Here is a 27,755-nt window from a genome sequence, read left to right on the forward strand (position 1 = left end):
TGGCTAATACTTACTGTGCACTGACTGTCAGGAATTCTGAAATGTTACTGATTTAATCTTTGTAACAGCCTTATGTGCTATTTCCACCCCTGTGTTGATACTGCAGTCCTCAGTGCATATCAGCAACTATGCTTCAGAAAGACACGTGAAGAAAGAGGAAAGTCTATTTTTGCTTTATAGTTCCTAAGGACCTGTGATTTTCATAATTGGTTTCTAACCAAGTCTTGCCTTCTTGCTCTGCTCTTTGGAGCTTTTTAAAATTGGTAGTTACTTGCTGCTTTCATTCTTTTGACTGTACTGTGTAGGGTTCCCACAGAATCAACCTTCTTTCTCAAGCTCATGTGATCTGAACACATAGAGATACTGAATTTAAAATTAAGAATTATATTAATGAATTCAACAAATTATTGTTGAAAACTTATTAGGAGTCAGGCATACTATAGTGTAAATAAATCAGTACTCTGTAGAAGACTACAGGAAGCTTTGTTGAGTGGGTTCTAGCATTGCAGTGATAGTAGACATTAATTACAGAATTGTAAGAGAATCATTTAGTAGTTCAAAAATGAAATAAAAATGTATAGGACATGTATATCAGGACACTGGCTCTATCTTGGGTATTAGGAAGTTTTCCTGTAGAACAATAATAATTTGAGTTAACATCTGAAGTTCTAACTAGGTGAAGGGTTTAGAAGCCAAAGTGTTTCAGTTTACAGAGAATAAAACCCCCAGTACTCTGGAGCAGGAAGACACATTAGAGATTTTGTGAAATAATGTCCTGAATGTCAGAAATCATGGAACTAGTGGAAATATGTACAGGAAGAGCCACAGAAGTAGGCTGAGATTACATTGGATCTATTAGATATTTTTTTTAAGTCTTCCAACAGTTTATTAGAAAGAATGTAGACATTTAAAAAAATCCCCACTGTCATGAACATAAATTGAGGTTTTCAGCCCTGGTATAAGCTAAACCAGAAAAAAAAAATAAAAAAATTTCCAATAGTGTATTAACATTTTCTTCACTCATTTGCCATACTGACAGTGCAAATACAAATCTGGTCTAAATGTACAGACTCTCAAGCAACAATGTACAGCTTTCTTCGTCCTCCATGCTAAGAGATGTAAAAGCTTAAGGGCCAAACAATACCAAATGTATAGGCTTCAAAAACCATCTAAGTTAGGGCATTCACTAATTTTAGCTAAGATACATCTGGAACACTGACAAGTGATCACTTATATAGAATAATGTGAAGTGAATTTTTTGAAAAATAAACTTTAGTGGAACACTCCTGAAGGATACACCAGAGGAATAGCTGGTTATCAGTTTAAGGTGTCAGCCAATTTGTTTCAGCCACGTTTGAGTCCATGTTCTAAACCCTAAAATTTACTTATCTTTCCCTAAGCTGAGCACTTCCTATCATGTCAGTATCTATGTTATGAAGAAGTAAAGGAGACTTAAGTGAAATGTTTTTATTTATCACAACTGCTGTATCAATTATCTAGGACCTCAACAGCTTCATGAAGTCTGGGAAATGTTCATGCATAAGGTTATTGCCTTAGCTGACTTAAAACTGCCCCATACAATGGTACATATCAACCCTGAGTGAAGCCTTTTAAAAAAACAAATAGGTTGAAAAATGGGTTAAAGGAGGCAAATACAGCATCCACCTTTAGAGCTATCAACTCAGGAATTCTCTCAATTATGAAATTTTGCAGAGAAATCACTTTCTCAAAATCCAGGTGATGACAATACTCCTTATTCCAGATCTGGCATTTTTTCATCATCGCTGTCTTGTGAATCATCATCTACTTCATCTACTTCTGGCAAATCTACATCCTCATCACCACCCATGTTGTTCATCATCTCAGAGAAACGATCAAAATTAGACATGTCTTCATCTGAATCATCTTCCCAGTCTTTCCAATTATTGAAGTCCACACTAAGCCAATTGAGCTTTGCCCTTTCTTTTGTTAACCTTGGCCATGACTGGCCAGATTCTCCTTTTCGTAAACAACATAAAATTGACCTGTCCGTTCTTTTGTGCTTGGAATCATTTGGATCAATACAATGAAAAAGGTCAATTTCATTTAAATGCTTAAAATTATCACTTCCTCCGAGACAACTGAATGTAAGTTTGGATTTTTCAAAATTTACATTAACATCTTTACTGTCTTCAACACAGAATTCAATGAAGACATAATCCCTTCGATCATACCACTTTGCAGAAGCAGGCTGCATTGTGAACGGGGCAGGGGGACGGGCGAGCGGGTGGGCGGGCCTCGCTGGCAGCAGCGGCGGCGGCTGGGGAGTCGACTTTTCTCCGGCGGCGACTCTGGCGTTTTCTCCCTGGTCGCAGCCTCTCCTCTCTCCCCTCAGGCGGCGGCGGCGAAGGCGGCGACGGGCTCGACCTGGGTCCCCAGAATGCACCGCGCGGCGCGAGCAGCTCCTCCAGTCGGGGAGAAGAGGAAAGTGTAGGAAAAGGGGCGCGAGGACGGAGGAGGAACGTGCGTGCGTGCGAGCGAGGGGTGGTGAGGCCGGGCCCTATTAGATATATTAAAGATTGTAGTCTTTATTTAAGAAAGAAGAGAAACCATTCCTATGTTTTAGAGTTTATTTGTTCAAATATTTTTATTTTTTAATAACTTTTTGTTTCTGAGTAGTTTAGTTTAGAAAACAAAAATTGTGAGGTAGTACAAAGAATTCTCATTTACCCCCATCCAACTTTCCCATTAACATCTCATATTACTATGACATATTTGTCACAATAAATAAACCACTCCCATCTTTCCCTATTTTTAAATCCAAGCTCCCTTTATTCCCACCACCCCTCGCAACTCCTAGAAATGACTATTCCATGTTCAGATTGAGGTTTTTTTTTTTAAGTTTCCAAATAAGAGGGAGAATTTGCAGTATTTGTCCCTCTGTGTCTGGCTTATTTCACTTAACGTCTACGAGTTCCAACCATTTTGCTGCAGATGATAGGATTTCATTTTTTTCTATAGCTGGATAGTATTCTATTGTGTATATATGCCACAGCTTCTTTACCCATTCATGTGATTGTGGTTTTTCTGGTTATTGTGAATAGTGCTGCAATAAATGTGGTAGAGTAGATATTTCTTTGATACAATGATTTCATATTTTTGGATAAATATCAGTAGTGGGATGGCTGGATCCTATGGAAATTCCATTTCTAGTTTTTAAGAAATCTCCATGGTGTTTTTCATAGTGGCTTTACTAACTTACATTTCCACCAACAGTGCGTAACTGTTCCCATCTCTCCACATCCTTCCAGAATGTCTTACTTCCTCGCTCTTTTTTAAAATACCAGTCATCCTAACATGGGCAAAGTGATGTCCCTTTGTGGTTTTGATTTGCATTTCTCTGATGGTAGATACTGAGCATTTTTTCATATACTTTTTGGTCATTTGAATTTCTTCTTTTCAGAGTTGTCTACTCAAGCCTTTCACCCATTTCTTAAATGGATTAATTGTTATCTTGCTACTGAGTTTTTTGAGTTCTTGATATGTTCTGGATACTAATTCTTGTTGGATAGGTAGCTTGCAAATATTTTCTCCTTTTCTGTCCAATGTCGTTTAATTACATTATTTCCTTTGTGGTGCAGAAGCCTCTGAATCTGATGATAAATAGAAGGAAAAAGGCATTGAAAATGTATCAAAAGGAACTATAGTTGAAAATTTCCCAAGTTTTGAAAGAGATGTGGGCATCCAGATACAAGAACTCTAAAGATCTCAACCAGACTCAAACAGAAACCTTCTCCAAGGCATATTACAATCAAGTGGTCTAAAATTAAGGACAAGAAAAGAATCTTAATGATAGAGTAAAACACCAAGCTACACATAAAGGAAAACCCATTAGACTCACAGCCAACTTCTCAGCAGGAACCCTGCAGGCCAGAAGAGTGTGAGATGATATATTCAAGGTCTTGAAAAACCGACTTCCAGGCCGGCGCCGCGGCTCACTAGGCTAATCCTCCGCCTAGCGGCGCCGGCACACCGGGTTCTAGTCCCGGTCGGGGCGCCGGATTCTGTCCCGGTTGCCCCTCTTCCAGGCCAGCCCTCTGCTGTGGCCAGGGAGTGCAGTGGAGGATGGCCCAGGTGCTTGGGCCCTGCACCCCATGGGAGACCAGGAAAAGCACCTGGCTCCTGGCTCCTGCCATCGGATCAGCGCGGTGCACCAGCCGCAGCGCGCCGGCCGCGGCGGCCATTGGAGGGTGAACCAACGGCAAAGGAAGACCTTTCTCTCTGTCTCTCTCTCTCACTGTCCACTCTGCCTGTCAAAAAAAAAAAAAAAAAAAAAAAAAGAAAAACCGACTTCCAAACTAGTACACCGTATCTGGGGAAGCTATCCTTTAGCAATGAAAGGGGAAATAAAGTATTTCCCAGACAAGTAAACCAAGAGAATTCATCATCACCAGACCAGCCCTAGACAAAATCCTGAAAGGAGTCCTACATTAGAAAAAAATCATCATGAAACCACATGACAGTACAAAATTCACTAACACAGCAGACACACAAAAGAGAAAGAGGATCCAAGCTTACTGTGATGAAAAGCTATGGAAACACAAAGATGATAAGAGGCAAAAAGAAATATGTAACACATAAAACAACCAGTATGCTACCAGTAAAATGACAAGAGTTATTTCAAATCTATTATTATCAATCTTGAATGTGAATGGATTAAATTCCCCAGTCAAAAGCTGTAGGTTGACCTAATGAATAAAATAGTGAGAGCCAACTGTATGCAAGACTAAACTGTATACAAGAAAGTTATTTGCAAGGTAAAGATGCACACAAACTGAAATTGAGGGGCTGGAAAAAGGTATACTATGCAAGTGGAAACCAAAAATGACTAGCTCCCAGTGTGTGGATGAGGTGTTCGATGCTCCTCTGCCCCTTGCCAGAACACAATGGATGTCTTTGATCTTTCATGCTGGTAAATGATTGCTGTCCAGATGAGATAAAACACCTTTATTGATTATCCATAGGAGCCAGGCTAAATAACAATAATAATAAAATAGTAATAATAATAATGTTTGCATGGCTTCCATGGAATCTCTATATGTAACATTCTGGCTGACAATTTCTGTACTTATTTTGGTGAACAAGCAAAATGTCAATCAAATAATGGAGTTAATAGAAAGAAAAAGACTTTCCAATATAAGATAGAATCTGCCTCTGTACTTCTGAAATATAGTTTGCAGACAGAATGGAAAATCTCTTCCTCAAATAACTCTCTTTATGTTGTTCATAAGTAACAATTTATTCACTCAGATCTCCTGAGCTTCCCTCTGACCCCACAAACTGTAGACTTCTAACATTTCCAGGATTTGATGATAGGGTGCAAGACAGAGTCCTCTCTACATTCCAGGACCATTTTCATCACTTTAAGGTTAAACTCATTTCATTTCTGTTGCCTTCTCATACCATTCTGCACACTATGCTAAAACACTAGGTTACTCATCTTACTTTCATTATCTTTCCTCATCTCTCAAGGATCAAGAGTGTAAAAGAAAGATAAGTGAGAAGCAAATAAGAGGAAATTGAACTCTTTGGTTCTGTGCAAGATATCAGAAAAAAGAAATCTATTGGCTAGAAGTGGCAGACATATGATTTTTCAGGTGAGATAATGACTCAAATTTTATATCAAATTATATATATTTACTGGGTGTCTAAGTATTAGCCAGTAAGTGTTGCACATATTGCTTCCCATTCTAAAAATCTATTAATTAAATTAAAGGAATGTTAATTGGAAGCCAGTTTGTTTCTAGAGTTAATGCTGCTAACCAGAGTGTTTCTGTCTTCTGTAATGTAAGCTTGAGTTTCTGACACCTCTGCTTGTACATACTGGGCAGCTTACAAGGTCCTGCTAATTTCTACATTCCTCATAAGGCGCAGAGGGTTCTTTTTTCACAGAAAGTAACCTACAGTGTTGTAGCTACTTACATGGGAAGAAGATTTTGTTTTTGGATTACCACTCAGTTTATTACATTAAGAAATTCAAGCCCTAAAGTGAATATTTGATCTAAACTTTTTAGTTCATTTTTAGTGTATTGCATAAAGGTAGAAGATTAGAGTAGGTTTCTTCCCTTTGGTTATGTGAAACCAGTCTCTGGAAATATCATCTGATAACTTAATTGCCCAGGATTAAGAAATCTTTGTGCTTATGAGATACTTCAGAATATCTGAGATCCTATAACAATTTATTTACCTTTAATTCGTAAATCTGGCAAGTTTCAAAGAAGATAATTTATGTGAATTTACAATGGAAACCTTCAGTAATTTACTTGGTAAGGATCATTACCTTGAAAAGTATATATCGAATCACTCAGATGATAATAAACATTTCAAAAATGCTTTCCACCAGTGTCTTGCTGATAGTTGTTCATAGTTTTGCAATATAGGTAATACAAAATTTCATCTCCATCTTATCCAGAAAAGAAAGTTTTATATTTTCTACTGCCAAGAGTTCTCAAAGGATTAAATATATAATTTTTACATGTGCTTTATTGAACACAAATGCAGAATTTATTTTTAAGAGCCTTAATTGAATTGAAAAAAAAAATGACTCAGTAGATGCCCCAGCCAGCCTAAAATCCCTGTTGGCCAATGGGGGATTCTCTTCTCGGCTGTGTTTATTCCCCATGAGGTCTGCCCTTGGAAACCAGTGGCCTCCTCATTCTCTCTCATGCAGCTCTTTATCTGCTGATTTAAAACTACACCCTGGAAGCTGCTGTGGGAGGGAAGTCGTGGATGGGCTAAATATTTGTTTGCGGGTCAGAAGCCAGACCTTGCCTGTCTGTCAGATTGTTTCATAACCAAAACTGTCTTTTCTCATGCTTTTAAAATTATCAGATAATCAAACTAGAAATTAGTTTTCAATAATCAAACAATAATGATTCATCCCTAAGATTTGTTTTTGACATTTATAATTTGTTGAGTAAGTTTATGGTGCATAGTAATAGCAGAGACAATTAATCTCAGGCATGCATTAACTCTTCCAAAATTAGTAAAAATATCAATGAAGTATTTTGTTGTGAAGTTTTCAAGATATGGGTATTGCTGTTGGCAGTCTATACTAGTTGTTTTGGGGATCATTCTTTTGCTGCTTTGATGAGCATTTCTAAACCAAAATAATCCAATATTAGAGAAATGATATTCTTTGACAGCCCTGAATTTTCTAATAAGGTTCATGTGTCAATAAATTAGAAATTCTGATTTTCTTTTTTTTTTAAATAACAATGTCAAATGGATGATAAATACTAGCAGGCTTGAAATTGCTTTGGAAATGAAGTTAAAAATAAATTTATTTTGGTGCAAAAATTTGAAAATCCATGCACAGTTTTTTTCATAATGTGCATTTCCAATGAACTTTTTGAAGACTCCTCCTACTAGATATGTGGTCTCATAGAATCCTGTATGATTTGAATGCTCAATTACATAAAGAAAAGTTTCAAAAATCTACCCCTCCCTCTATCTAACCAGATTACTTTCTCAATTTTTTTGAGTTTCAGTATGGAAAGTAAACCAGGACACAGCAGAAACCCTACTTTTCTGTCCTGGGGGAAGAATTAATTTTACTTGCTCCAAATCTGAAGGAAATGCTTTCAGTTTTCCCCATTCAGTGTGATATCAGCTATTTGTTAGTGATAAATAGCCTTTAAAATTTGGAGGCATGTTCCCTCTTTACCTAATTTGTGAAGGGCTTTTCTCATCAAGGAGTGTAGAATCTTTTTTTTTTAACTTTTATTTAATGAATATAAATTTCCAAAGTACAGCTTATGGATTACAATGGCTTCCCCACTATAACGTCCCTCCCACCCACAACCCTCCCTTTCCCACTCCCTCTCCCCTTCCATTCACATCAAGATTCATTTTCGATTCTCTTTATATACAGAAGATCAGTTTAGCATACATTAAGTAAAGATTTCAACAGTTTGCTCCCACACAGAAACATAAAGTGAAAAATACTGTTTGAGTACTAGTTATAGCATTAAATCTCAATGTAAAGCACACTAAGGACAGAGATCCTACATAAGGAGTAAATGCACAGTGACTCCTGTTGTTGACTTAACAAATTGACACTCTTGTTTATGGCCTCAGTAATCACCCTAGGCTCTTGTCATGAGCTACCAAGGTAGAATCTTATCAAATGCTTTCTCTGCATGTATTGAGATGACCATGACCATGTGGTTTTTGTTCTTCGTTCCATTGATGTGACGTATGATGTTTATTGATTTGTGAATGTTGAACCACCCTTGCATTTCTGGGGTAAATACCACTTGATAGTGATGTGTGATCTCTTCGAAGTTGTTTTGGATTCCATTTGCTAGTATTTTGTTGAGAATCTTTGCACCTATGTTCATTAAGGATATAGATATGTGTTTTCTGCTCATGTCGTATTGGTTTTGGTATCAAAGTGATGCTGGCTTCATAAAAAGAGGTTAGCAGAGTTCCATCCAGTTCAATATTTTGGAATAGCTTGGAGAGTATTGGAGTTACTTCCTCTTTGCATGGTTTTTAGGATTCAGTAGTGAAGCCATGAGGTCCTGGATTTTCTTTAATGGAAGACTTTCTCTCTCTCTCTCTCTCTTTTTTTTTTTTTTTGGACAGGCAGAGTGGACAGTGAGAGAGAGAGAGACAGAGAGAAAGGTCTTCCTTTTGCCGTTGGTTCACCCTCCAATGGCTGCTGCGGCTGCCGCGCTGTGGCCGGCACACCACGCTGATCCGATGGCAGGAGCCAGGTGCTTATCCTGGTCTCCCATGGGGTGCAGGGCCCAAGCACTTGGGCCATCCTCCACTGCACTCCCTGGCCACAGCAGAGAGCTGGCCTGGAAGAGGGGCAACTGGGACAGAATCCAGTGCCCCGACTGGGACTAGAACCCGGTGTGCTGGCTCCGCAAGGCGGAGGATTAGCCTAGTGAGCTGCAGCGCCGGAAGCATATAGTTCTTCATAGTAATTTCTTATGATTTTTGTATTTCAGTGGTTTAGGTTGTAATGTCATTTTTTTCATCTCTAAATTTATTTTTTTGAGTTCTCTCTCTTTTTTTCTTTGTGAGCCCAGCAGTTTATTTATTTTATCAAAAGAACACAACTTTTGTTGATCTTTTGTATTTTTTTTATTAGCTTCAATTTCATTCATTTCTGCTCTGAGACTTACTATTTCTCACCTCCTCCTGATTCTGGGTTTGGTTTGTTCTTGTTTTTCTAGGTTTTCAAGATGCATCATTGGGTATTTACTTTGAGGCATCTTTCTTTTTTTAAAATGTAAGCACTTAATGCTATAAACATCCCTGTTAATATTGCTTTTTCTGTACCCCACAAGTTTTGATATGTTGTACTTTCATTCATTTATTTCAAGAAAGTTTTTATTTCCTTTTTAATTTCTTCAGTGACCCATTGATCACACAGTAGAATATTGTTTAATTTCCAAGTGTTTATGAGTGTGTTATTGTTCTTCTTATTGTTAATTTCTAGTTTTATTCCTTTATGGTTTGAGAATATACATGGTATGATTTCAGTCTTTTCAAATGTGCTGAGACTTGATTTGTGGCCTAATTTGTGGTCTATCCTAGAAAATGTTCCATGTGCTCAGGAGAAGAATGTGTATTCTGTAGCTGTTGGGTGAAGTGTCCTGTAATTGTCTGTTGGGTCCATTTGCTCAAAAGTATGTTTTAACTCTGATATGTTTTTATTGACTACTTGTCTGGAACACCTGTCACTTGATGAGAATGGGATGTTGAACTGATGCACTATTATTTTATTGGAGTCTATCTCTCTCTTTAGGTCTAATAGTATTTGTTGTATATATTTAGGTGGTCTTCTGTTAGATGCATATATATATATATATTTATTTATAATTGCATGTCTTATTGCTGAATTGAACCTTTTATCAAAATATAATGTCTTTTATTTCTTTTTTACAATTTTTGATTTAAACTCTGTTTTATCTGATATCAGGATGGCTATACCAGCTTGCTTTTGGTTTCTGTTTGCCTGGTATATCTTTTTCCAACTCTTCACTTTCAGTCTGTGTGCATTTTTGTGAACTTCTAGTAGGCAGCATATAGTGGGGTCCTGGTTTTTTATCCATTCAGCCAAACGAAGTCTTTTGGTTGGTGAATTTAACCCACTTACATTCAAGATTGGGACTGATAGATAAGAAGTAAGACCTTTCATTTTATTGATTAGATAATGATTCTACTTGCTCTGTCAATGAATTTAGTGGTGACACTTGTTTTATGTGTACTTCTGTTTTTAAATTTTACTTGAGTTATACAAGTTTCATTATTTCATATATGCAGACTTAGGAACATAGTGACACTTCTGTCCCCTCCAACCCATAATCTGTCCCCTCCTCATCCTCCCTGTCATATTCCCATTCTTAATTCTTACAAAGATCTACTTTCTGTATACTTAACAGTCATATAGCTTAGTAACCATACACTTAGTAAAAGAGTTCAGCAAATAATCTGAAGAAAAAAAAAAAACCAACCAAACAAACAAACAAAAAAAACTGTTCCTAAAGGGAAGCGACAAGACCTGTAAACGATCATCAAATCTAGAAATGTCTATTTCACTCTAATATGTTACATTTCAGGCACTCTTTTAGTTACCTCAGATCAGCAAAAACGATTTCTGTCTTTTTGGGATTGGCTTATTTCACTAAGTTAAATGGTTTCCAGTTGTATCCATCTTGTTGCAAACGACAGGATTTCATTTTTTAACAGCTGAGTAGTACTCCATAGTGTATATATACTATAATTTCTATATCTAGTCAGTAGTTGATGTGCATCTGTGTTGGTTCCATATCTCAGTTACTGTGAATTGCGCTGCAGTGAACATGGGATACAAATAACTCTTTAATGTGCTTATTTCTTTTGGTTTGGGTAAATTCTCAGGAGTGGGGTGGCTGGATCATATGGTAGGTCTATATTTAGATTTTTGAGGTATGTCCATACTGTCTTCCACAATAGCTGCATCAGTTTACATTCCCCCAACAGTGGACCAGAGTACTTTTTTCCCTATATCCTTGTCAGTATTTGTCATTCATTGATTTCTGTATGTGAGGCATTCTAATCATAGTGAAGTGAAACCTCACTGTGGTTTTGATTTGCATTTCCCTGATGGCTAGTGAGCCTGAGCATTTTTCAAGTGTCTGTTGGCCATTTGAATTTCCTCTCTTGAAAAATGCCTGTTCAGGCTGGCGCCATGGCTCACTAGGCTAATCCTCCGCCTTGCGGAGCCAGCACACCGGGTTCTAGTCCCGGTTGGGGTGCCGGATTCTGTCCCGGTTGCCCCTCTTCCAGGCCAGCTCTCTGCTGTGGCCAGGGAGTGCAGTGGAGGATGGCCCAAGTGCTTGGGCCCTGCACCCCATGGGAGACCAGGATAAGTACCTGGCTCCTGCCATCGGATCAGCGCGGTGCACTGGCCGCAGTGCGCTGGCCGCGGCAGCCATTGGAGGGTGAACCAATGGTAAAGGAAGACCTTTCTCTCTGTTTCTCTCTCTCACTGTCCACTCTGCCAGTCCAAAAAAAAAAAAAAGAAAAGAAAAAGAAAAAGAAAAATGCCTGTTCAAGTCCTTTGCCCATTACTTAATCAGGTTGTTAGTTTTGTTGTATTTCTTGAGCTCTTTATAGATGCTGGATGTTAAGCCTTTATCAGTTATGTAGTTTGCCAATATTTTCTCCCACGCTCTTGGTTGCCCCTTCACTTTGCTGAGTGCTTCTTTTGTAGTGAAGAAGCTTCTCAGCTTCATGTAATCCCATTTGTCAATTTTGACTTTGAGTCCCTCTGCTCCTGGATCTTTTCCAGGAAGTTTTTGCCTATGCCAACATCTTGCAGGGTTTCCCCAATGTTCTCTAGTAATTTGAGGGTATCAGGTTGTGGATTTAGGTCTTTCATTCATTTTGAGTGGCTATTTTTGTAAGGTATAAGTTAGGGATCTACTTTCATACTTCTGCATGTAGAGATCCATTTCCCCAGCACCATTTGTTAAAGAGACAGTCCTTGTGCCAGTGATTGCTTTTAGCTTCTTTACCAAAGATAAGTTGGTTGTAGATGCATGAATTGATTTCTGGAGTTTCTATTCTGTTCTATTGGTCTACACTTCTGTTTTTGTGCCAGTATCAGGCTTTTTTTTATTATAACTTCCCTGTAATATGTCTTGAAATCAGGTATTGTGATGCTTCCATCTTTGCTTTTGTTGTATAAGATTGCTTTAAATATTTGAGATCCCCTGTGCTTCCACATGAATTTTAACATCATTTTTTCTATATCTGAGAAGAATTTCATTCTATATCTGAGAAAAATTTCAATTGAGAGCACATTGAATCTGTAAGTTGCTTTGACAGTATGGGTATTTTGATGATGCTGATTCTTATGATACATGAACATGAAAGATTTTTCCATTTTTAATGTTCTCTTCTATTTCTTTCTTTAGAGATTTGCAATTTTCATCACAGAGATCTTTGACATCCTTGGTTAAATTTATTCCAAGGTGTTTAATTCTTTTTGGAGCTACTGAGTATGAGACTGGTCTTGAAAGTTCTTTCTCAACCATGACATTGTGTATACAAAGGCTGTTGATTTTTCTGTGTTGATTTTATATCATACCATTTTACCTCCCCTATATATAGGATCATGTCATCTGCAAATAGGGACAGTTCAATATCCTCCTTTCCAATTTGTATCCCTTTGATTTCTTTTTCTTGCCTAATGGCTCTGGCTAAAGCTTCCAGGACTATATTAAATAGCAATAGTGAGAGTGGACATTCTTGTCTGGTTTCAGATCTTAGTGGAAATGCTTCCAACTTTTCCGCATTCAATAGGATGCTGGCCATGGGTCTGTCATAAATTGCCTTGATTGTGTTGAGGAATGTTCCTTCTATACCCAGTTTGCTCATGGTTTTAATCATGGAATGATGTTATATTTTATCAAATGCTTTCTCTGCATCTATTGTTATTTTTGAGTTTCTCTTCTTTTGTAAATCTAATATTCTTCCAAAACTGCTTTCTTCCAGGTTGCAAATATTTTCCTAGTCCTAGTCCTTAGATCCATATGTCTGTCTTAACTTTTTTTTGAATGTTTATTTATTTTCATCTACTTGAAAGTTAGAGCAATGGAGAACAAGTGGAAAGTGAAAGAGAGAGAGAGAGAGAGAAAGAGAGAGAGAGAGAGAGGCAGAGAGGAATCTTCCATTGCCTGATTTGCTTCCCAAATGTCCACAACAGCAGGAGCTGGATCAGGAAAACTAGGATCCCCAGAACTCCATGTGGGTCTCCTTATGTGTGGCAAGAGTCCAAGCATTTGAGTGATCTCTTGCTGCCTCCCAGGATACCTCAGCAGGAAACTGGATGAGAGTAGATAGAGTAGGCAGCCATTCTGGTAGGGAATATAGGTATGCCATATGGCAGCTTAACATTCTGTGCCTGCTGAGAAGTCTTGTTCTCCTTTCATCTTCCCCACTCAGCTTACCAGCTCCTCTTCATATGTGGTTTCTTCTGCATAGTTATTTAAAAGCCACAGATTCAACACCCACATGTGAAGATCCTTCTGGCCCTCTCATCTGCTCACTGTGTACATGGAGTTCTTGTAAGTCTTCCCATCCACCCTCTTTTCTCTTCCCCTGGTTCTCTTAGGAAAATCTGGCCCTCCCTAGGTTTTGGACCATGGCATGTCTACAGATACCATCTTCTTCCATGCCTTTAGCTGAACATCATAAGTTCCAACACTCATTGTTAAAGCCTCACAGATTATTTTAAGCTGGGTAATTTATTACTGGTATCTCAATAATTTTTATGCTTCTTTTATATCTACTTAAAAATATCAATACTCCTATTAACTGCTAACCCCCAAATTGCAGAAACCTTAACTTCATCAATTTCAGCTTCCTCTTTTGGATTCATTCCTACATCCAACTGAATAGCAAATCCTCTTATTTCTATTCAGTGATTTTCTTTAATTTTATTCTTCGTATACCTACTTCTTACTTTTAATACCATAATAAAAATACTGTACTCATGGCACTCCAGTATGTTATTCGTTATATGGCCAATTAGTTTTCTTAAAACTATAGTAAAAATTTTTATATTGGGTCTTAAAAATAGAAATATAAATTTAAAGACATTGATTTTTTTCAGATTTATCTTACAAAATGAACATTTGTTTAAAATTATGTATTTACAAATTTTTATGAAAATCAGAAAGCCTCATATTGTAATTTTTAGTAACAAAATGTACTTACAGATTTTAAACCACTAGAAAATATTGCCTCTGAAATATCACACAAACTTCTCTCTCATTTTTTAACTAAAAATTTTTTAATTAGAAAAATTATTTCTGATCCTTTCATTCTATTTTCTGTTCAGGAAGTAGTCATGCATACATATCTGAAATAACACATTATCCCATGTTCTGTTTAAAGACAAAGCAGTGTAAGGAAAGTTGATCAGCTTTCCAGAGTTCTCGGTTTATGGGATCTTATTTCCTGATTTCACATGAATTTCTGAAAAACAGCAATGTCATCTTCAAAAAATGATAAGGGGCTATTAAAGAATAATCCCCTCATTCAATATTACAGTTGTTGGAGTAGAGCATATTTTCTTTAAGAAATGAAAAACTAAGAAGCAAATTCCACTTGCCGTCATTGGTGCATCAGTATAGACCAGTGGGGAAAAAGACTGTGATGAACTTGCTTCTCTGATACCAAGGAGAAATTCTAGACTAAGCTTTAGTATTCTTGTGCTTTCACCTGATACTTCTTTTACTGCTGCTCGTCATTCTTGTCCACATCATTTATAGAGTACTGGGGCAATCTTTCAAACTGGAGCAAATCCAGTGTCTATTGATTTCTTCTCAAAGGCTCTCTATCCCATCAGATAACCAGCCAGTTTCATTCTCATGAGTGCTCTAACCATGAAAAAACTCCATAGGTTGAAGACAAATCCAATGAGTGAAGAAGAATCCATTGAGTTTTGGGATACTTGGTGCATTGGATTGATCTGTGATTATGAAACTTAAACCTCTCATTGGAACCCGGAAGCTGGGTGCTAGCCTTTCCAGTATGTATTATCCACTAACTCTGTCATTGGCCTCTGTTGAGTGTGCTCATCATTGATAGAGCCAATACTTGGGGGTTCAACAATCACATCATAAATTATTCCTCTGGTAATGAGGAAGTAGACACCACCTCTAGCAGGTACATCATCATGGCCAAAGGCGTGTGTACCTGGGGAGGCTCCTTCAGCTTCAGGCTGGGACACTCAAGCACTAGAAATGGGACTGAGTATGAGGTCTCCATGTTGGTGGTGGCTGGGACAGTGCTGGGCTTGGAACCCCGTGTACCACCCAGAAACACTGTTAAAAAATCTGAACAGGTATACAAATGATACATATTTATGGAGTGCTAGGTGATGTTTCAAAGCATGTATATATTATATAATGTCTCCAAAGTTATATATGTACATTAGCATTATTAGTAGTCATCTTATTGTATAATAGAGGCCCAGACAAACTCCCATCTGGCCTTAACTTAGTATTTGTAGATCAGCGTTACTCCATCCCTTCCTCCTCCCCTCCTCAATCTCTCATAACCAACAGTACACTTTTAACCTCTGTGAGAGGTTATTTTCTGGGCCCCATATATGCGTGACCTGATGTGATACTTGTTTTTCTGTATCATATAAACTTTAAAAATTTAACCACTATTTTCTGTGTATTTTAAAAACCAGTTAAAGTCATTTGTCATTATAGTATTCTTCTAAGAACAGGAAGAGGGGTATAGATCTTCAGTGAGTAACAGTAAATGTGGAAAACTAAACTATAATGAGGCATTTTGATCCATATGCCTAATATCACAATCATCTAGGCGGCTTTAGGTTTTAAAGATACAGAGCCATACAAAGAGAAAAAAGAGAGAGGGAGGGAGGGAGGGGAGAGAGGGAGGAAAGGGAAGGGAGGGAGGGAGAGAGAGAGAGAGAACCATCTGCTTCTTCACTCCCCAAATGCCTGCAATGGCTCTGTGCTGTGGACTCGATTCAGGTTAGGAGGCTACATTTTAAAATTCAGTGTTATTAGAAAATTCTGAAAAAGATAACTGCCATGGTTTTCTATATTATATCTCTGAGGTTATTTAAGAAACTATGCAGTTTATGATGTACTAAAAAGGACAGTAGATATTGCATTACTCAGCATTCTCCAGGGAACTAGTATCTCCTTAAAATGTAATGTATTGAAATGAAGTGGACATTTTGAGATTCAGTGATTGTTTACAGCCATTGTCTATTCTGTTGAGAAACAGTGTTTTGGTCTTGTTTCTTCACACTATTTGTTGAACCCTTCACACTATTTGTTTAACCCTTAGTGTAGGGTTAACCTGACAATCATTAAGTAAACTGAAAGTAGATCTTTGCAAAAATTAAGAGTGGGAATGGGAGAGAGAAGAGGAAGAAGCGTTGGAACATGAGTTGGGAGGTGGGGAGGGAAGTATCACTATGTTCCTAAGGCTGTATATATAAAATGCATGAAACTTGTATAACTTAAATAAAATTAAAAATAACATAAATAGCCATTGCAAAAAAGAATATATACTCACACACATGAGTATAGGAGTGGTCAAAAAGTTCAAGGAAAACACATATTATGAAAAAAAATCATCGCATCAAAATAATCTCACATACTAACTCTATATAACACATGTGAATAGGACCTAATTTGAGACTAAGGGTAAGACATTAGTTTGAAAACAGCCCCTATCAGAGCAACATGAACAAACATCAAATCTGGGGTGAAGTATAGGTGGAAGAATGGAGAAATTACTGATGCTTTATGAAAAGCTGATGGCGACAATGTCCTGAATAAACTGGTGGCTTACAAATGGAAAACTCATTTTAAAAAGGAATGGGATGACATGGAGGATGCAGCCCACAGAGCAACCTGAGAGGAGAAATTAATCTTTTCCATGACTTCATTGAAGAGGACGGAGGAGGAACAACAGAAACAATGGCCAATGCTATAGATTTCTTAACTGGTTCAGCATATAAAGTTCTGACTGAAAAAATAAAGTGGAGCAAACTTTCTGCTTGACTGGTGTCAGAACTGTTGGCTCATATCGGCTGCTGTGTTGCACAGAGGAGGAACAACAGAAACAATGGCCAATGCTATAGATTTCTTAACTGGTTCAGCATATAAAGTTCTGACTGAAAAAGTAAAGTGGAGCAAACTTTCTGCTTGACTGGTGTCAGAACTGTTGGCTCATATCGGCTGCTGTGTTGCACAGAGATTTCCATGGAAACTTTCAAGTGGGACCAAGACATCTGGAAGTATTTCTTCAAAGAACTGTAGCAGGAGATGAAAATTGGCTTTACCAGTACAATCCTGCAAACAAAGCACAACCAAAGCTATGGTTACCTAGACATGGGAGTGGTCCTGTGAGACTGTGAGAAAGCAAAAGTGAACCAGTCTCAAGCAGAGTTGACCGTATGCTCAAGGTATTTTTGCTTGTTGACTTTCTTCTTGGGTGTTGCCATTTAAAAAAAATGTCTTGAACTTGATGGAGCTTACATTGAGAGATTTTATATTCATAATTCCTATCTCTTCATTTAATTTCCCATGGGCAGTTTGAAGTCCCCTCATGTGTGGACCTATTGGATTGGTTGGTGAAAGGCTGGAGAGTTCCACAGTAGTCAGCTGTAAGCTTGCCGCCTGGGGATCTGGTGATGGGGCTCAGTCCAAGAAGCTGGAAGCCTGCCAACTCAGGGAGGGTGATTGTGATGCAGCCCCAACCCCAGGCTGAAGCCTGAGAGCCCCCAGACAGCTGCAAGTACACGGTTCTCAGTCCCAAGGCCAGCAGGGCTATCTGGTCCCCAGAGGGCAGTCACAGCATAAACACACGCCTGTTCCAGAGGGAAGAGCCAGAAAAGGAGTTGTCCTTCCTCCCAGCTTCCTGCTCTGGCACAGCTGCATTCAGCCAGATGCCTACTTGCCTTGCAGGTGACTCCTCTCCTCTCAGCACTGGGAGCATTTCACAGACACACCCAGAAGTCGTGATCTGCCAGTTATGTAGGCATCCCTCAATCACTCCATCACAGATGTCTGTGACTGTGTGTTAATCACCTACCAAACATTAAGGCTTTTCAGGTTCAAAATCAAGGAAGAGACTATTCTGCATATTATCTGGACAAATGATGATTGGTCAACACTGAGAATTTGCTACAAATTGTTATTTCTGCAGCAGTGCTGTTTCTTCCCAACAAATCATAACTTTGTGTGACTTTTAAATATGAGTCTTTTGTATTATATGCTTTTGTACAATCAGCATAAACAGTCAAATGTTGCCTTTATCTCAAACTAATAAATATAATAAAAGTGAAGTCAAACCAATACAAATAACAACATTTGAAAAATAATTCTGTGATATAATGTGAATACTTTGCTTGCTTTTTGCTGTTTCCATCTGCATTCTGTAGTCAGAATTATTGCAAAATATTTTTATTAAACTACTCCAGAGAAAGAGGAATGAAACTTCTACAGTTCATGGATTATGAGATGTAATTATAGTTTATTTATTGTAGCTTGTGTATTTTGTATTTGAGATCATAAATACATATAACCCAAGACTATATTCTCTCTCATGGTCTCTCTCTTTTTCTTTTGATACCTTTCACTATTCCATTGGCTAAGACAATGCATTGCTTAGGGTCACTTGACAAATGATTACCAAACCCACAAATTTGGAATTTAAATACTATACTTCCTATAAGTTGTCCTTTGTTGATTCTGTTTATTCCAGGTGATGGCAGTATAGGGCCTTTGCTGTAATTATCAGATTGAAAGGACAGCGCTCAACCCTTCAACTTCTTCCATATAAGAAAAGATGACCCCCTTGGCCAGTTGACACATGCACACCTGGAAACAATACACACATGTTTCTCACTCACACTAAAGCAATGTGCAAAGAACAAGAAAATTGTTAGGCTGACAATACATTTTGTTAATCTTAGTAAATAACAAGATAAGTGCATGTGTTTTTATTGCATTTATCTGTTTTTGTCTGACATGTTTTAATATAAATTCAACATATTTGTATAATTTGATAAACTTGTAGAAATAGGCACTTTTCAGTGCACCTAGATTTAAAAAATAAATATTATGTTCAGGGCTAGGTGAGACTTCAATAAAGCTGTTTAGTTCAAATTTGTCACCTAAGGCAGATGGCACCAATGCTGTGTTATGTCAGTGACAGTTTTCAAATGGAAAACATTGCATCAAGCTTTGAGAATGCCAACTGGAACTGCAGTAGATAGGCAACTGAATAAAGGACTAGGGAAGTACTTAAAATAAAAAATGCAGATTCACAAACAGCACAGAAAATGGATTTTCAGTGATTTTTTTAATTGCTGAAATATAAATGTATTTTGACTCGTTCTCTGACCAGAGAGGCACCCAGTAGCCCTGAATTTGTGTTTATCCAAGCAAAAATATGTCTGCCATATAAGTAGTGGTGATATTTATAAGAAAATGACCATAAATTATTACATATTGATGTTGACTAATATTGCTGCAATTTTCTGTTATGAAAATTCAAGATTCTCTCAGTTGGTTTTATATTATTCATTGTTTCCTACAGCAGTAAAATACTTGAAGACCTCATTATAATACCTCAGAATTTTAATAACTTTTATACATTATCTTATTAATTGCATTTAACTTTTATCCTTCTGTGTTTGCTGTGGAGTATCCAAGACCCAACAATATTCAGTGTCTTGAAATCATAGCACTTGCTAGCAGAAGACTTGGGGATATAACTCCATTCTTTCTTCTGCATCAGGCCAGTTTTCTTTCACTGTGCTTAAAAAAAATGACAAACAACAAGCAACAAAATCTGCTCTGTGGCCTGTTGTGGACAGATTGTCCACTGCGATGAGGATTGTGTCTAGATGAGAGGCACCAGTCAACCATTGGTGGGATGCGTGGGCTCTTCCTCCCACCAGGTTGCTCTTATCCTGACATTTTAAAGCATGCTTGAAGTGATTTCCTCTGTCCTGGATGCTAGAAGGAAAACCTGGGGGCCTCTCGTAAAGCCTGCCCCCTTTTGCTGCATCCCAGCCTCAACCTTATGTATTCACTTCATAGAAGGACAGTTTTTATAACTTATTTTTGAAAACTTGGCATTTTTCCGTATGAGTTAACATCTTTTTTAAATTTTTTTACAGTCAGAGTGGACAGTGAGAGAGAGAGAGAGACAGAGAGAAAGGTCTTCCTTTACCATTGGTTCACCCTCCAGTGGCCACTGCGGCAGGTGTACTGTGGCTGGTGCACTGCGCTGATCTGATGACAGGAGCCAGGTGCTTCTCCTGGTCTCCCATGTGGATGCAGGGCCCAAGCACTTGGAGCATCCTCCACTGCACTCCCAGGCCACAGCAGAGAGCTGGCCTGGAAGAGGGGCAACCTGGACAGAATCCCGCTCCCCGATCGGGACTAGAACCCAGTGTGCCGTCGCCACAGGTGGAAGATTACCCTATTGAGCCATGGCGCTGGCCTTGAGTTAACATCTTAAGTAAGGGACAACTTAACAAACTAAAACTATTTTTTGTAAGATTTTCCTACAGGTAAGATTAAAAGTAAGTATTCGTTTACCAAAACATGAGTATCCTGCATATAAGATAGGCAAAAACTTTGGAAAAGGAATTAACAGATAAATTTACTTTGGAGCAAAATTTATAAATCTATGCATATGAAGGGTCTTCAAAAAGTTTATAGATAATGCACATTTTTGGCAATATTCACTATTTTATTAATTTTCAAAGCTTTTTACTTCAGAATATTTTATTTTATTTTTTGAAAGACAGAGTTACAGAGCGAGGTAGAGCCGAGAGAGAGAGAGAAAAAAAGAGAGAGAGAGGTCTTCTATCTGCTGGTTCACTCCCAAAATGATCGCAACAGCCAGAGTTGAGCTGAACTGAAGCCAGGAGCCAGGAGCCAGGAGCTTCTTCCGGATCTCCCACATGGGTGCAGGTGCCCAAAGAGTTGGGCCACCTTCTCTGTTTTCCCAGGCCACAGCAGAGAGCTGGATCCGAAGTGGAGTAGCCAGGACTCGAACCAGTGTCTATATGGGATGCTGACACTGCAGGCGGAGGATTAACCTACTGTGCCACAGTGCCTCCCCCAGAATAGTTCTAAATTTACAAACAAAAATTGTGAAGTGGAATGAAGAGTTCCCACATACCCCACACCCAGCTTCTGTTACAGTTAACACTTATATCATTCTTATCTGTTTGTCACAAATAGATAGTAATTTTGATATTGCCTAACTGCCTGTTAACACATTTAACTCCTCACAGCATCTTAACCATTATACCAAGCATCGATCCCCAATAGGTCTCTTTTCACTGCTTGAATTCTGGAAACATGAAGTGGGAACAGAAATTAGGACATCAATATTAGCAGATGGGAAATTTTCTTTTTTATTTTTTTGTAAAGCTTTTAGGAAATTTTCTTTTGATTGTTACTTGTTTTTTTAAGAGCTGAGTCCCTTTCCCAAACTGCTTCCTGTCTAAAGAAGTTTGGGGACTCTAAAGAAGCTTTTTAATTCTGAACTATTTGTCTTTTCTTAAAAAATATACATTTTTTTGAAAGAGTTATAGAGAGAGGAAGAGACACACACACACACACAGAGAGAGAGAGAGAGAGAGAGACTGTCCATCCACTGGTTCACTCCCCAGATGGCCACGGCAGTTAGTGCTGATTCAGGCTGAAGCCAAGAGCCAGAAGCTTCATCTCCAAATTGAATGACAGGTGCCAAACACTTGGGCCCTCGTCTGCTGCTTTTCCCAGGCCATTATCTGAGAAGTAGGGCAGCTGGCTAATGAACCAGTGCCCAAATGGGATTCCGGCATCACAAGTGATGGCTTCCCCTGCTACACCATAACACTGGCCCCTCAGTTACTATTTTTGAATATGTTAACTGAGAATAATTAATGTTTTCTTCATGGGAGTAATGGTGAGGATAAAATCGTTGCATATGGAGGGTCTATAAGAAGTTCACAGAATTTGTGTGCTATGAAAAAAATATGCATGAATTTCAACATCCTTGTACCAAAGTAAACTTACCCGTTCATCCCATTTTCCATAAATTTTTTGAAGTACCCTTATGTAGCAGTAAGAAAGATGCCTGATGTATAATAAGCACCTAATAAATAGTAGCCAATACACTTAGACATTATACATTTTGACTCAAGGATTTTAAAAATTACACAGTTCTGATTACAGAATTACAAGGACACGAACTGAAATGAAAGTAAGGAAAAGAACAATAATTTGTGGTGAGAACAACAAAAGAATTTGGCTTCACCCAACAAGCCTTCATTTAATTTAATCAACTTCTTCGTATCAATGGCTATTGGTGAAAAAAATCTCCAGAATATTTCAGGAAGAGAATACAGAATGTGTGCTGTAATATGATCCAAATTTTTGGAACAAAACAATTCAAGGTTGCAGTCAATATATAGTGCTTGTAAATTGAAAGTGAGTATTTTTCAGCACCTGTGCTTTGTCAGATGCAAACTCAAACCCATCATAGAAAGATGTAGTTCCATCTTTCTGATGGTTGTTAAAGGTGACAGGCGAAATGACTTCTGGCAGTTGCACTCAGATCCCTAGAGAACAAGAGTCAAATTCATGATACAAGCAGTAAAAGAATGTTGTATGAAAGGAATACAGAATTTGACAGATTGAAACACAGTCCCAGTGGGATTGAGCGGAGAGAATAAAGCAAGTCAAATCCTATTAAATCTTCTACAGGGCTCAAGGATTATATTATTCAAGTGGCATAGTGACAGGGCATTGGACACTGGCTTACAACATCTAAAATTCAGTTCATTCTTTTGATGTTGAGCATCTTATGGTTTCGGTCTTGCAGCAATTTTGGCAACAGTTAACTGGTTGAAGAATATTTAACCATATTAACAAATTGAAGGAAAAATTCCTTACTTCTTTGACTTACCATTTGTGTGTGCGTGTGTGTGTGTGGTGTTTGTGCAAAAATGTACTTCTGAGAACCAGCTTCCTAATAAGAATTTCCTGAGAGAATAAAAGACAAATGTTTTGAGTTAAATAAATTTCCTGTGTAGATGATGATGTTGATGATGATGACGGTAATGATGATGATTTAAGCATCAGGAATTAAATGGAAGAAAATATTCAGTTCTTTTGGATGGGATTTTGTAATTGTATGTATCTGTGTATAGTTCTAAGCTTTTTTGGTACTTTAATATCTTCTCTCTTCACTACTAAGAGTTTTTTTTTAAACATTTATTTATTTATTTGAAAGTCAGAGTTACACATAGAGAGAGGGAGAGGCAGAGAGAGAGAGGCCTTCCATTCACTGGTTCACTTCCCAGATGGCCACAATGGCCGGAGCTGTGCCAATCTGAAGCCAGGAACCAGGAGCTTCTTCTGGGTCTCCCACGTGGGTGCAGGGGCCCAATGTCTTGGCCATCTTCTGCTTTCCCAGGCCACAACAGAGAGCTGGATGGCAGTGGAGCAGCTGGGACTCAAACTGGCACCCATATGGGATGCCGGCACTGCAGGTGGCAGCTTTACCCTCTAGGTCATAGCGCCAGCCCCTGTTTTGAAGGTGGGGGAAGACACCACAACTGCCTATGGATTTGCATCAACACAGCAGATTTTACCCAGTTTTAACACTGACTCTGCAAAATCCTTGAAACAGATGAGCATGCATTCTCTCACTTGGAAGTCAACAGCAATGTCTTCCTTGTGTCAAAATTTACCATTACATTGTTTCAGAGGAGAAAGTGTGGTTCCATCTCAACATAAGACTCTGCAGTCCAACTCCCATTTACCATTTACTTTATATAGGTCTGTTTTATAGCTATTTTAAACATCTTCAGGAACTGAGAGAAGAGTAGACTACACCACCTAAAGAGGCAATTACCACAGGTGAACACTTAATTAGCCCCTTGTTCAACAGTATTGACCTTCACTATGGATCTACAACAAAAATCTTCCTATAGTAAATCCTGAACTTGATGCTGCTCTAATTTCTCTTGAAGAAGAGCTTCAGAATCTGCACAGTGTAATGTGAAGATCAGAGGGAAACAGTCGACAGCCCAACGAATTATTTCTGATACCTTGACATTTCTTTTATCAATTATAGTTTCCATGTTCTCAATTAAGATGCTAAGCCCACACATTAAACTACATGAGAGGAACTTTCTTACATGAGATTGGGTGTTAAAAAGTCATAATATTTACTGGGAATGACAACTTATGACAGGGAAAGTTATTTAACTAAGAAACACTACAATAAAGCACATAATCACCAAATGGTTGACATAATCCGTATTTGACTTCACTTTTTCAAACATATACACTATTAATTGAAAATAGCGATAAAAATTGCAAGTGAGCCATACTCAGTTCATTTATAATCAACTAAACATTCAATAATGTTGGTGTTGGGATATTATAAGAAAGAGTTTTGAAACCTGGACTTCCTTAGTCATCCTGTTAGTCTGAGTCAGCTGAGAAGCTGATCTCAAGATGTCATTAAATGTATAATTATTTTAGTAAGTAAAATATGGTATGCAAGGAAATAGGTAGTAAGCTGCTATAGGATGGGCAAGGGAACTACATGGAAGCCTGACCCTGAAAACAGGGAGGGTTTGGGGCAACAGACTGTTATGTAAGTCAAGATGAGAATAGAAGAGACACTGGGGGTCCTCATGTCAGTCTACAGAAGAGACTAGTGTCTTGCAGGAATGGTTCTGCCTTAGCAACTTGCCACACTCAGTCATGTGAGGGAGTGTTCCACTTAGGTCTTCTGGTTGTCAGACATGGGGTCAACTAGATTTCATTACTTTTTCCATAAGTATTATGAGAAGTAGTAGAGAATTATAAAAGGCTGTCAAAAATATTTGTTTTTGAAAAGTTTTGCTTTTAATTTGTTTTATCTCGCACTTTTTATTGCCTTCCTATATTTCATATGACAAGATGTTTCAAAATGCTAATCAGAAATGGAATTTAAAAATAAGTTTATTTGGGTACATAATGCTTTCATATCTGTGCCTACAAATGGTATTCACAAATTTCATGGAAAATGTATTTGTTGAAAAAAACTATGCATGGATTTTTTTAAAAAAAATTTACAACAAAATGAACTTATTTTCAAATTCCATTTTCTACATAAATTTTGAATTATCTACATAGTTGTCGCTCCCCCTCTTCACGGAGGAACGACACTAAACCCTGCCTAGGCTTCATATCCGAGTCACGGCACCATTATGTCGCTCCCCCTCTTCGTGGAGGAATGACACAGGACCCTGCGCTGTTCTTTTGTCTGCTCGGCCCTCCCCGGGTTTGCTGCTGGTTCTTCCCGGGTTGGCTACCGACCCTTCCACCTCCGTGGAAGGGCGGTTCCCCCTGCCACTTTCCCCACTTCTGCGGGGGAGCGGCACACCGCCGGCCGGCTCTTTCGGGGGCTGCTCAGATGTTCCTCAGGTGTTCCTGGTGCATGTTGTCTCTCTCCTCCTTTGTAGTCCTCTTCGCCAATCCCAACTCTGCTACCCACACGCCGAGTACGCTGCTCTCCTCCAATCAGGAGCAGGTCCTGCTGTTTATTGGTTGAACTGGAGGCAGCTATGTAGAAGCTGTTTCCTCCTCTCCCAGCACCAGATTGTGGGAGAGCAGATGCATAGAATAAGTCTTAATTCCAGTAACAGTCTAGTCCGAGTTGCTCCCCACACATAGTTAGAACTAGAAGAGACTTTAAAATATCAAACAATAATATGGAGGCCAACCTGAGCATACAGTATACTTATGCTTATGTTCCAACCACCGATTGTGAGATCTTGAGTAAATTATAGCTCTCCATACTGGGAGTTGTATTTATAAGATTAATAAGTTATTTGTTACCTGCTGAACATTCTTGATGCATACATTTCATCTTAACTATTGATCATATATTCTGGGGTCTGGCACTGTGGCATAGCAAGTAAAGCCACTGCCTGCAATGTCAGCATCCCATATTGGTGCCTGTTTAAGTCCTGGTTGCTCTACTTCTGATGCGGCTCTCTGCTTTGGCCTGGGAAAGAAGTAGAAAATGGCTCAAGTGCTAAGGCTCCTGCACCTGTATGGTAGACCCAGAAGAAGCTCCTGGCTCCTGGCTTTGGCCTGGCCCAGACCTGGCCATTGAGGCCATTTGGGGAGTGAACCAGCCAGTGGAAGACCTCTCTCTCTCTCTGCTTCTGCCTCTGTTACTCTGCCTTACAAATCAATAAATAAATCTTTAGAAAAAATCATATGTTGTTATTAAAATTAGCATAGAAAAATTGTAAAGCATCTCAGTAAGAAAGAGCATGGAATATCTTTTTCCATTCTTTCACTTTCAGTCTGCATGTACCTTTGTTGATGACGTGTGTTTCTTGTAGAAAACAGATAGATGGGTCTTTTTTTAAAAAAAATCCATTTAGCCAGTTTGTATCTTTTAATTGGAGAATTTAGGCCATTTACATTCAAGGTTATCATTGATAAATAATGATTTGGTCAAAAAATTCCTGGAAACAAATGAAGATGATAACACAATATATCAAGACTTATGGGATACAGCAAAAACAATGTTAAGAGGCAAGTTTATAATAATTAGTGCCTACAACAAGAAAATGGAAAGTCATCAAATAAATGAGCTGTCAAAGCATCCCAACAACCTAGAAAAATAACAACAAACCAAACTCCAAATTAGCAGGAGGTAAGAAATATTTAAAATTAGAGAAGAAATAAAGAAAATTGAAACAAAAATTACAAAAGATCAATGAAATGTGTTCTTGAAAAAAAATAACAAGATTGATGCATCATTGGCCCAACTAACCAAAATAAGAAAGACCCAACTCAATAAAATCAGAGATGAAAAAGAGGAGGAAACAATAGATACCAGAGAAATAAAAATAATCATCATGGATACCACAAACAGCTATATGCCAACACATTGGAAAGTCTAGAAAATAGGCATAGCTATCTGGACACATAAAATCTACTAAAATTGAGGCACAAAGGCATAGAAAACCTAACAGACCAACAACCGAGACAGAAATTGAATCAATAATAAAAACTCACCCAAAAAATAAAAGTAAAGGAATGGATTGCTTCACTGCTGAATTCTACTAGGCTTTTAATTTTAATGAAGAACTAATTCCAATTCTTTTCAAGTTATTTGAAACAATTCAAAGAGAGAGAATTCCCACAAACTCCTTCTATGATACAGCCTCACCTTAATTCCAAAACCAGAAAAAAGATACAACAAATAAACAGAACTATAGGCCAATATCCCAGATGAACACAGATGTAAAAATCCTCAAAAAGCATTAACTAATCAACTATAACAACATATCAGAAAGATAGTTCACCCAGACCAAGTGGGATTCATCCTTGATATGCAGGGATAGTTCAACATCTACAAATCAATAAATCAATAAACTGAAGGATGAAAATCTTACAATTATCTCAATACATGAAGAGAAAGCATTTGATAAAATACAACATCCTTTCATATAAAAATCTTAAGCCAACTGGGTATAGAAGGGACATTTATCAACACCATCAAGGTAATCTACAACAAACCCAGAAAATGCCAAGGGTCACTGGCTATTAGGTAAATGTGAATAAAAACCATTATGAAGTTTCACCTCAATACAGTTAGATTGATTCTCATACAGAAATCTATGA

At 38.1% G+C, this 27,755-nt stretch overlaps 2 protein-coding genes and 1 pseudogene across 2 annotated transcripts in view; all 3 read right to left on the bottom strand.

Moving 5' to 3' along the window:
• Positions 1-1,452: 1,452 nt before the first annotated feature.
• Positions 1,453-2,538, bottom strand: LOC100349130 (prostaglandin E synthase 3-like). Its single transcript, XM_051829980.2, has one exon. It carries the CDS (start codon positions 2,234-2,236, stop codon positions 1,754-1,756), a length of 483 nt encoding a protein of 160 aa, XP_051685940.2. The 5' UTR covers positions 2,237-2,538; the 3' UTR covers positions 1,453-1,753.
• Positions 2,539-2,603: 65 nt separating this feature from the next.
• Positions 2,604-27,755, bottom strand: part of LOC127486599 (uncharacterized) — a 116,716-nt gene continuing 91,564 nt past the window's right edge. Inside the window, exon 4 of the mRNA XM_070047156.1 lies at positions 2,604-3,632. Coding sequence (XP_069903257.1) covers positions 3,534-3,632 — 99 coding nt within the window. The 3' untranslated portion in view covers positions 2,604-3,533. The remainder of the gene's footprint in view (positions 3,633-27,755) is intronic.
• LOC138843572 (oligosaccharyltransferase complex subunit OSTC-like) lies at positions 14,758-15,537 on the bottom strand (annotated as a pseudogene).

The sequence above is a fragment of the Oryctolagus cuniculus genome, chromosome 8, assembly GCF_964237555.1.
Source record: "Oryctolagus cuniculus chromosome 8, mOryCun1.1, whole genome shotgun sequence".
In the NCBI taxonomy this organism is placed as follows: domain Eukaryota; kingdom Metazoa; phylum Chordata; class Mammalia; order Lagomorpha; family Leporidae; genus Oryctolagus; species Oryctolagus cuniculus.